Source organism: Schistocerca piceifrons, chromosome X (assembly GCF_021461385.2).
Source record: "Schistocerca piceifrons isolate TAMUIC-IGC-003096 chromosome X, iqSchPice1.1, whole genome shotgun sequence".
In the NCBI taxonomy this organism is placed as follows: Eukaryota; Metazoa; Arthropoda; class Insecta; order Orthoptera; family Acrididae; genus Schistocerca; species Schistocerca piceifrons.
Window position 1 is genome coordinate 399,356,087 of NC_060149.1, and position 12,190 is coordinate 399,368,276.

General features: G+C 38.8%; 1 protein-coding gene across 1 annotated transcript in view; it reads right to left on the reverse strand.

Annotated features, from left to right (window-relative positions):
- Window positions 1-12,190, reverse strand: part of LOC124723144 (probable cytochrome P450 CYP44) — a 255,877-nt gene that overhangs the window by 107,242 nt on the left and 136,445 nt on the right. The window contains exon 6 of the mRNA XM_047248335.1: window positions 8,095-8,269. Within this exon, the coding sequence (XP_047104291.1) occupies window positions 8,095-8,269 (175 nt within the window). The remainder of the gene's footprint in view (window positions 1-8,094; window positions 8,270-12,190) is intronic.

Here is a 12,190-nt window from a genome sequence, read left to right on the forward strand (position 1 = left end):
CCGTAGCTAACACAAGTCCATCAAGAGCAAATGGCCTGTGATGCTCGCAAATAAAGTGCATCCACACATCTCCAAGATCACACAAAGTGTAATGGCCTAGTTCAAGTGGGAGCATCTTGAACATACACTCTACATCCCAGATATATTGCCTTGTGACTTCCATGTGTTTGGTCCACTAAAAAAAATGTGCTTCATCTCTGATAATGAACTGAAGAACACAGTGGAGGACTAGCTCCTGTCACAGCCACATCAATTCTGGAAACAGGGAATCCTTTGGCTTGTGAAACAGTGGGAATTCTTTGGCTTGTGAAACAGTGGGATAGTGTGCTCAGGTCTGTGGTGATTACTTTTGAATTAAGACTTCAACTATACACACAGTGTTCTTTCATACCTTTTCTTCTGAACATCCCTCATATACATACCACTGACATGTGTTTTTGCACAACACATGTGTAATGTAAGTGAGAACAGGTACAGAATATGGAGCTCGCAGCACAACACATCAAATAAAAGGCAGAATTTGTAATAAAACTGCTTGTATGAACACTTGAGAAAAATTCATTTAGCCCTCTGGAAAGCATAAAAACCAGCTTTGTACAGGCATTGGCCCTGACACCCATACAAGCCCAACACATGAGCCACTAGCACAATCAATGGTTGGATCTGAACGCAGGGCTGCCAGCCTGTCTCATCCACTTCCAACTAGCGCTATGCTGGCTGCTATTCCTTTTGTCTATATAGAGCACTGAAATACTGGACTCACTTTTACACTACCGACTCTCATTTGGATAAATGATTCTGGATGGACTGTAAGGCTGTTCATAACTATTGTGTGCTTGCTTCTTCGACTCAACTTGGACAGCACTGCAGAAGTATTTATTTCCTTACTTGTGACTTCATGAACCATATTCTCGAATTTGTGTCTGAGCTTTGTGAATATTTAATCCATAGGGGTCACAAACCAGGACATACTGCAAGAGTTTCTCATACCTGAGAAAATTATCATCATAAGCAAGTATGGTCTCACCCTTCGGACATAAACAATGCAATAGCATTGCATTGCACAGGTAACAGATCTTAATTTGGGGATCACTCTTGTGCTTGCTGTTGTGCTTAAGACAACACAGCATCATTTAGTTATCTATGTTACCTGTGTCTTTTGTACACTCATGTTCAGAAAAAAACAAAGCACCTTGAATGACCAGAGATGGGATGTTCATGTTCACAGGTCATTTACATTAGTATGTTCTGCAGAAATGATTAGCATTTCAGTCATCTTGGTTCAGCATGTGTCCTGTTGCCTAGTAGACACAGGGTTCGCCATGGCCCTGCTAATTTGTTCCATGCATGATGACATCAGCACATATAAGGCGTCATGTGGTATAGCCATCCATGCTGTACTGACCTAGTTCCAAAGTTCATCTGTGGTGGTTGGCAACAGGTCACAGAGCTGCACCCATCATTTCACCATGTCCCACACATTTTTGATTGGTGAGAAGTCTGGTCATCTGGTGCGCCAGAGCAAAAGGCTGACATCCTGTGACACCAAGAGGAAATGTGTTCATGCAGTGGGTGTGCATTGTCTTGATGAAAAATGGCATCTGGGGTGTTGTGCAGAAGGGGTATGGCTACGGGCCATAAGATGACATTCACGTAGGTCACATTGGCCACAGTGCCCTCCACATGCACCAACTGTGATTTGTGGTTCTACCCAATAGCACCCCACACCTTAAGGCCTTGAGTTGGTGCTGTATGTCTTGTGTGAAAGCAGTCATTACGATGCTGCTCCGCCTGTGTGTGGCAAACCAAAATGTGGGCACCATTTTCAAACAAACAGAATCTGAATTCATCTGAGAACACTATCTGTTACCATCCCTGTCCCACAGTGATGTCATTTGATATATCACTGCCATCTAGCATTTTTCTGCACATTTGTCAAAGGTAGACAGAGAAGTGGATGATGCACATATAACCCATGCTGTAGCAAATAGCAACAAACTGTCACCCCTGATAGTTTATGATGTGTTGCCCCAGAGCTGAGGATGATACAGATCTGTCCTGCAATGCCATTTATATAAGGTGTCGATCTTCTTGGGGGGTGGTCTGGGTGGTGCAACCACACCCATCTCGTCATATTCTACGGCCTTCCGTGAACCATTCTGCATGCACCCATTGCACTGCTGAAACACTTCATTCCACATGAGCAGCAGTTTACTGGACAGAAATATCACATTCTCTTGTGCCAATAATGCACCCTGTTTCTCACTGATTCAACAGCATGGTTTGCACATACATCTGCAAGGCGTCCTACACATCTACTCAAGTCACACTGATCCATTACCTTCTGTTTATAGCAACAACGAGAGGCACAGGCATATTTTACTGGCAGGTGGTGGTGTGCTGTGATATTGATGTTGACCTTGAACCTGTGGGTCGACACGGTTCAAATGATAATCATTCCTGCAGAACGTACTAATGTGAACATCCTGTGACTATGAATATCCTATCTCTACTCGTTCAAGGTGTTCTGTTTTCTTTCTGAACATAAGTGTATAACTTAAAAGTGGGAAAATAAATCCCTTCTTGATTACTTGTGATTCTGTAAGAGTGGGCTGGACTCTGTCACCTACTATATTCTGAAACAACATTGATTTTATGATAGTTTACACTTGCACTTCAACAGTTATGTACAATGTTCTTTGCACAACAGGATCATCAGCAGTGGAAATGATTGAAGTAAATAACACAATACTATCATCTTTTAAAAAGTTATTTTCAATCTCTCAGACAGTAAGAAAACACACAATGATACACAGTATGACTCAGTCCCAAGCAAATTTCAAACAATCTCTGCCAGAAAAAACTGCAGTTGAGCCTATAGCAGCTACATTTGTATATTAGTGTCCATCATAAAGATTAGATTAGATTAGATTTACTTTCATTCCAATTGATCCGTAGTGAGGAGGTCCTCCAGGATGTGGAACATGTCAGAAAAACAACAATACATGACAAATATTTACAACTAATGATCGTCATTTTTTAATGAACACTAAGAGTCATTTTACAAATACTATTGCACTGAATTTAAAATAAAAAAGTTTTTTATTTATTTATAAGGTAAGAAACATGTAATACAACTACTGTAATACTTATTTACAATGAACACATTACTGCACTGAAATGGTGCAGAAGTTAGATTATACTTACACACACACACACACACACACACACACACACACACACACACACAAATTTTCAGTGAACACATTGCTGCACTGAAATTGTGCAGAAGTTATGTTGTACTTATATACAAATCAGTTGGTTTTCCTAAGAAATTCATCAATGGAGTAGAAGGAGTTGGCCACCAATAAATCCTTTAGGCTTCTCTTAAACTGAATTTCATTGGTTGTTAAGCTTTTTATGGCTGCTGGCAAGTTATTGAAAATGTGTGTTCCTGAATAATGCACACCTTTTTGTACAAGACTAAGTGACTTTAAATCCTTGTGAAGATTATTCTTATTTCTAGTATTGATTCCATGAATTGAGCTGTTGGTTTGAAAAAGTGATATATTTTTAATGACAAATTTCATTAAGGAATAAATATATTGGGAAGCTGTAGTTAGTATCCCTAGTTCCCTAAACAGGCTTCTGCAGGATGTTCTTGAGTTCACACCACATATAATTCTTACTGCACGTTTTTGTGCCCGGAAAACTTTAGCTTGGCTTGATGAATTACCCCAGAAAATAATCCCATATGACATTATGGAATGAAAGTAAGCATAGTATGCCAGCTTTTTCATTTTTATATCCCCTACGTCTGACAAAATTCGCATTGCAAACAGAGATTTGTTAAGACGCTTCAGCAGTTCTGTGGTGTGCTCCTCCCAGTTGAATTTATTATCAAGCTGTAATCCCAAGAATTTAACACCGTCCACTTCTTCTATCTTCTTGTCATCATATGTTAGACATATACTCTTGGGACACCCCTTACAAGTTCTGAACTGCATGTAGTGTGTTTTTTCAAAGTTTAGTGACAAAGAATTGGCTAGGAACCAGTGATTAATGTCCACAAATATTTTATTGGCTGATCTTTCTAAGACTACACTTGATTTGCTATTTATTGCAATGTTTGTATCATCAGCAAACAAAACAAACTTGGCATCTGGTAATGTTACTGATGAAAGGTCATTGATATACACAAGAAAAAGTAAGGGCCCCAAAATGGAACCTTGTGGGACCCCACATGTAATTAGTTCCCAGTTGGATGATGCCTGATAGCTTGATACATGTCTCTTTCCTAATAACACCCTTTGTTTCCTGCCAGAGATATAAGATTTGAACCATTTTGCAGCATTTCCTGTTACACTATAATATTCTAGTTTACTTAAAAGGATATTGTGATTTACACAGTCAAATGCCTTTGACAGATCACAAAATATACCAGTTGCCTGCAATTTTTTGTCTAATGAATTAAGTACATTTTCACTGTAAGTGTAGATAGCCTTCTCAATATCAGAACCTTCTAGAAATCCAAACTGTGACTTTGACAGTATGTTATTTGAGATAAGATGGTTATAAAGACGACTGTACATTACTTTTTCGAAAATTTTTGAGAATGCTGGCAACAGTGAAATTGGACGGAAATTTGATGCTATTTCTTTATCTCCCTTCTTAAACAGTGGCTTAACTTCAGCATATTTCAGCCATTCGGGAAATATTCCACTGATAAACGACTGGTTACACAGATAGCTTAATATGTTACTTAGCTCAGAATCACATTCTTTAATTAACTTTGTTGATATTTCATCATACCCACTAGATGTTTTTGATTTTAAAGATTTTATGATGGACGTTATTTCTGTTGGGGTAGTGAGGGTCAAATTCATATTATGGAAGTTACTTGAAATGTCTGGTCTAAGGTAATCCATAGCAGCATCTACCGAACCTGACAACCCCATCTTTTCAGTAACAGTTATAAAATGTTTGTTAAAAAGTTCTGCAACACTATACACATCTGTCACCAATGCATCATTTACTCTTAATGCTATTTGTTCCTCTTCATGTCTGGTTCTACCGGTCTCCTCCTTCACTATATCCCATATTGTCTTTATTTTGTTATCTGATATGACTATCTTTTCCTTGTAATATATTTGCTTTGACATCCGTATTACAGTCTTTAATATTTTGCAGTATTTCTTATAATGTGCTATAGCATCAACATTGGAAATGTTTCGGATTGACAGATACAGTTTTCTTTTTGTTTTACAAGATACCCCTATTCCTCGAGTAATCCATGGCTTCTTTGTAGACTTTGCTCTAACCTTGGTAAGTTTTGGGGGAAAGCAGTGTTCAAATAAGGTAAGCACTTTATTAGCAAAAATGTTATATTTTTCATTCATGCCATGAGCACTGTAAACATCAGTCCAGTGAATGTCTCTGAGGAGTGTCCTAAAATAATCAATTTTTGGCTTACTGATTACCCTCTTGAGCTCAGATTTAACAGATTTTATATCCTGTTCAGTATTAACATTTAACAGAAGGAACTGCATGTCATGGTCTGAGAGGCCATTGACTATTGGTTTTGTAATATAATTTTGTTCATTTGACTTTTCTATAAAGATATTATCAATGGCTGTTTGTGAGCAAGTGGTTATCCTAGTGGGGAACTTTACTGTGGGAATTAAGTTGAATGATAGTGTTACTAACTCAAATAGGTTCTTATTGGGAGAGTCTTTAAGGAAATCTACATTGAAATCACCAGCAACCACTATTTCTTTGTTTTTGGTTGTTAAATGGGCCAGTACAGCTTCAAGGTGGTTTACAAACAGATTAAAGTTACCTGCAGGTGCTCGATATACACTTAATATTATGAAAGATTTTTTGTGAAAATCTAATTCTGTTGCACATGCTTCCATATGCTGTTCTAGGCAAAATTTATGAATGTCTATGTTCTTAAATTTATGACAGTTCCTGATGAATGTGGCAACTCCTCCTTTCTCCATTTCTGATCTACAAAAGTGAGATGCTAACCTAAACCCTGTAACACTTAAAAGTTCTATACCAGTGGTCACATGATGTTCAGAGAGGCAGATTATGTCAGCTGGGTTTGAAGACTCTAATTCATCTATGCAGATAGTTAATTCATTAATTTTATTTCTCAATCCTCGAATATTTTGATGCAATAAAGATAGCTGACATTTCACATTGACTGACTTAAAATTGGGTGGAGTTAAAATATCTGCTGACAGTTGAAAATTCTTAACCAATGGCTGTTTATGTTGATGTAATAAGCTGGAATTATGTTTTTTGATTTCTTTCTCAAACTGAAGGTTTGTCTCAGTTCTAACCTCTCTTAAAATTTGTTTTCTTTCTGTCCTCCCTACCCTAAAAAAGGGTCTTTTCTGAATCCTATAACCACTGGTATTTTACCACTCATGACAGTGCCTCCCCCCTTTAACTTTCCTGCTATTTCCCCAGCCAATTTACCCTTCCCCTTCCTGTTGAGGTGAAGGCCATGCCTAGTATAATCCCACCTACTGATAGAATCAACATGAACCACACCAATGTGTGACCCCGCACCCGACATGAGCAGCCGTTCCAGCTCCAAATTAACTCTCTTGACAGAAGAGTTCAAATGAGGTCGGTCATGGCGCCCAAGAACAGATACAAACTCAACACTGGTATGCCTCGATGCTGATGCAATCTTCGCCAGGTCACACTCTATGCTGTACCCAGGATCTCTGTCAATACTGTTACCTGCCCCACCCACTATAACCACGGTGTCTTCCTTAGTGAAATCTTTGCAAATTGATCCTAAATCCTCTGTCACCTGCTCCAGACCAGCACTAGGTTTAAAAAAATTGGTGACCTGGTATTCTGATCCTAGTTCATCCTGCAAGAGTTGGCCAACACCTCTTCCATGGGAACTACCTAACAACAACACTTTCTTTCTCTTTACTGATTTCCCTACATTCTTACTTTTCAATTTGCTGCTGAAAGTTTGTTGTGCCCTGTCTACACCTGTAACTGCTTGAGGCTCACCAGCTTCTAACTGAAGCAACAGGTCAAATCTATTTTCCACATTCACCATAAAGCTGTCAGACAAAGTTCTAGGCCTGTTCCTCCTGTTGCCTGTTGCCACTTCCCACCTCTCTTTACCCTTCTCCCTCCTTAACCTGTCAAGATCTCCCCTGGCCTTGTCTAACTCAGCCTGAAGGGCAGCAATTTTCCCCTCCTGTTCCAGTATCTTCCTATCTCTACTACAAATCCTACAAAACCACTGATGAGTCTCATTTACTTCCCCTATTCCCACGCCACTACAGTCACCCACATGGAAAAAACTACAGCACCCATCACACCAAAGCCCTGACCTAACAATTCTACGGCAAGTCAAGCACTTTTCACTCATGATAAACGTAATAATTTATTAAGAATAAGTCAGTTAAATTACAGATAAACACGAAAATATGGTTACACAAATTTGGCCTATACGCAACTGTGTGTAAACAAAAACAAAAGTGCAAAGTTTCTGAAACAACAAGTTAAACTTTACGCTACTTTCCGGAAATGCTAGTTAAATAATGAAGAGGTACGCTAAGTTAAATTGCTGGAGAGAGCAAGGAACAACTAAACGAAATTCTATAGATTTGCTGCAGCAGAACGTAAACAGAAAATACGACTGTACGGTCTTTTCGCGTTTTCTGCTATATTACGTAAAGAGAAATGAAGCCTTTAATGGTACACTTAAACGGCACACTAATACACTTATTTACCACGTAATCAGTACTAATCTATGTGTTTTATAATCTAAAATAACTTATCTTTACGAGAACACCAAACCTCGCGCTAGTCGCTTGGCTGCAGGGGTATCAAAATAAGGATTACAAGATAAGAAACTATGTTATATATAACTAGATAGTATTCAATCATTATTACAAAGACAAAGGATACAGTGAAACTTAAAACAGTATTCATTAATCTAAACCTCAGAGAAATGTTGTAAACACATATATTTGTAAATTTTAATCAGTATTAATCAGTAGTGTTGTGATATAGTGCAGGACATAAATGCTGCAATCAAAGTAAATAACTTACTGTACTCAGTCCATCAGTAAATAAAGAAAATGTGACAATTATGACATCATCTTTGCTCAGGGTGTCTTTTGAAAGTAATTGCATAATAAATTGATATTTTTCTTCCACTCTGTTCTCCATTTCAAGTAATGTTTTCACTTTATTGATGGTTTCTTCAACATATTTCTCTGTTGTCCTGAAATAATGAAATTACCAGTTATATTATGGCTAAATTGTTAATTGATAAACTATACAGATTAATAGAAAGAAAAGTGTTGTGACTCGCTGATCTTTCAAAGTGCCGCCGCGCAGTTACATGCATCCTCTACATGCAGTGCTGTCTGCCAGACATGCAGCAGCAGCACCACCTAAGCAGCCAGCCAGCCAGCCAGCAGCAGCTAGACTCGGACTCAGTTATGATATGACTGTTAAAGTGTACACACGTCTTACTCTGTTTACTTGATCTGTGACTTTGATGTATTGCTTCTTCCTTGAAATATATTTGTTCAACTTGAAGTTATTACAATTGGCGATGAGGTAGTGATTTTTCTTTTCCATCGTTGACCCACATTTTTCCATGGCTACTTTAGAGCAACTTTTGCAAGGTCTCATAGAACAGCAAACGCTTCTCACAAATGCGATTCGTGATTTTGTCGCGGCATCAAATGCGGGGCGTCTCTTGTCATTGTCTCTACCTCCTTTTCCTCCTTACGATGAGACGGCAGAAGACTGGTCTGATTACAAAAAACGTCTTCGACAGCACTTCTTGGTATTTCATGTCATAGACGAAAAAACATGTAAGTCTCTGTTCCTTTCATGGATTTCACCTCAAATGTATTGGTTATTGTCACAATTGGCTCCTCTGAAAGATACTGCGTCTTTGACCTTTGCTGAAATGTGCTCACTTCTGTCCATCTATTTTCAAAAGCAAACACACGTGGTAGCCTCTCGTGTTGCCTTTTATCGTTGTCAAAAACAACCAAATCAATGCTATCACGCTTGGGCTGCTGAACTTCACAGCCTCAGTAGAAAGTGTCAATTTGTTACTGAAGTTCACAAAGAATCCTACGCCGATTCCATGGTATGGGATGCTATTATCCGAATGGCACCCGACAAAGAAGTTAGGCAACATGCCCTTCAGTTGGCAAATCCGACTCTAGATGAAGTCCTATCCATCGTTCAGTCTTTTGAAATTTCTCACGCCACTGGAGTGCAAATAGAGGCATGGGGCGATGTTGGAGAAATACAACCTCTGTGCGATGCTGACGAAGCATGTGGCATTTCCCCGCCGGCCGACGTGGCCGCAGTACACTCCCAAGCGCAGCCTCAGCCTAACTGTAAGCAAACCTCTAAGAACTGCAGCAAAACCCACGGCAACTTCCTTCATGCCCGCGGTTTTTACGAAACATTCATGAGAAGATTGTCCACAAAGTTTGGCTATGTGTCACAAATGCAAAAAAAAGGGGTCATGTGTCATCCGTTTGCAAATCCAACCGCATACATGATGTTCATGAACATGAGGCTGATTCTGATTCTGTGTTGTCTGTCAATTGTACTTCTTCTCTTTCAGGGAAGTTATTCCTCACTGTCCAAACACTTGGTCGAGATGTTCACATGCAGGTGGATACTGGTTCTGCTGCCACTATCATCAATTCTCAGATGTATCTTCAGTTGGGTTCTCCAATCCTGTCACCTGTCACTAGGCAATTACGGACTTACAATAAACAGAAGATTTCTCTCTTGGGACAATTTGATGCTGAGGTAATTTACAAATCTGTCGTTCGCACTGTTCCCATATTTGTGGTCGACCATAGTAACACGGAGAATCTTTTTGGTTTCGATGCCTTTCGCGTTTTTGGGTTCTCCATAGATGACTCTGTCAATATCGTCTCTGATGCTATTCCTTATGCTCGATTGGATTCCTTGTCGATGACATTTTTGTCCCTTTTTTCTCCTGGGTTAGGCCGTGCAAACGACTTTGAAGCTCATATCATGCTCAAACCCACTGCTCAGCCTAAGTTTTTCCGGGCTCGGCCCATTAACTTGCACCATGAATATCGAATGAAAAGTAGCACACTGTTTTACTCAAGTTGAGCTTGAATGGGCTACCTGTATTCATTACTTAGGAGAAGAAGAACTTCTCAGCTGAGATCACTATAAACAACTTTATTGCAGATAACCAGTTTCAGTAAAACTAAGTTACCATATACAGATCTTCATAAAGGTTATTACAAACAACTTGTGTTAGCTACACACTAAATTTTTCCATTGAATTTGCAGGTGCATATAATATGAAATGAGCGATCAGTTGGCAAGTCAAAATTAAAATTACTATGTACATCAAAATTCGCCAAAATACCATTGCAATAACACAACACGTCATGCCTATCAGAGCAGCTAAAGACAGTCTTCTGGCACCCTCGTAGGCATGACATGTTATGTTATGGGAACGATGTTTTGACGAATTGTGATGTACATAGTAATTTTAATTTTGACATGCCAGCTGATTGCTCATTTCACGTTTTATGTACCTGGAAATTCAATGGAAACATTTAGTGTGCAGCTGACAAAAGATGTTTGTAATAACCTTATGAAGCCCAGCTAAGAAGCTCATCTTCTCATAAGAAAAATGACACACCACAAAAATTCGCACCATCAAAATCAAAGGTGAATTCCTTGGGAGTTACAAACCATGCAGGATGTTCAGCTAGGTATCCTTTCTTAAAGAATACATATAGAATCAAATGGATGTAACAGGGTGATGAGACTTGATGGAATGGAATGGCATGCAACTGAATGTGAAACAGTCTGTCACAGAGCTTACTGTGCAAATGGGTGTCCTTTAAGATGTAGGTGCAAATAGTGTGATAATATGTTTTATAGGTGTGGAAAAAAACCAACACCTAGAGACTGAATTTGTCCAATGGTTCCATGTGATATGAATTGCCATGTCACACACTTTTCAGGGGGAATAGTTTGCTCTTAAGGTGTATGATTTTTATATGCAGACAAAAGATCAAGCAAAAGCAGGTTATTTTGACCAGCTGTTGGGCAAAAACAGTGCCCATACCAGAGTTATAGTTCTCTTACACTCATTGCGCTGCTCTTGCTTGCTGTGACATACATTGAACCTACTGCCCTTACAAGATCATACACATGAGGAAGAATCATAGGGGACAGAGCATCTCAAACTTCTTACAGCACAATAAATTACTTTCCAGCCAATTTACTACCCCAATTTTGTCAGCATAATTGTACATGAATGCATTCAGGCATTGATGTTAATTGATCTTGATACAACTCTCTTAGTACCATTAATTTTCAGAGTTCCTTTCACATGCATTTCCTCTTCAGATCCTGATTGATCAGAGTTGAAAACAAATTCCTTACTGAACACTGGGATAAGCTTATTTCTCTCATCTACAAATTTTCAGGCTGATACCACAGTTTGCTGTACATCTTCAAGTTGATGCTTCATTTGAAATTTCATTATATTACGTCTCCCAATTCTGTAGCACTGTTTGAAGTAATACAACCATCTACTGCTTCCCTTGAAATCATTGTAATCTATGTCAAGTGCAATTTGATGTGCATAGCACAGTAGGTCACTATCGTGGACATCCTGCAAAATGTATCAAGTTTCCTTGACATGCACCTTGCCCTCCCTTGAATATCCATAGTTTTTCTTATGCACTACACAGTCATACTGCTGTGAAGTTATTCAAAATCTGTTCATAATTGTGTTTCTACTATGCTATGGATGATCTTCCATGTATGTAATTATGTTTAGTACCTGCTACATGGACAATAATTGTTCTTTACTACATTTCATTGGAGATGGGATTTATGGCTCCCTGTCCAACAAGGATGATGAACTATATGGCTCAACACCTATTTCAGTATCACTTTCACTTGCTAAATTTGTACCAATATTATTGTACTCCTCATCTTCACTTTCCACACCGTCAGTTGTATACGACACCACACATTGTGAGTTGTGATTTATTTCTCTCATAATGTACATGACACAAACCATTTGATTCAGGTAAAGGAGACACATCAAACTGTGGTAAAATTTCACCATAAACAAAGAACAGCTGATGTTAACAAAAAGCAT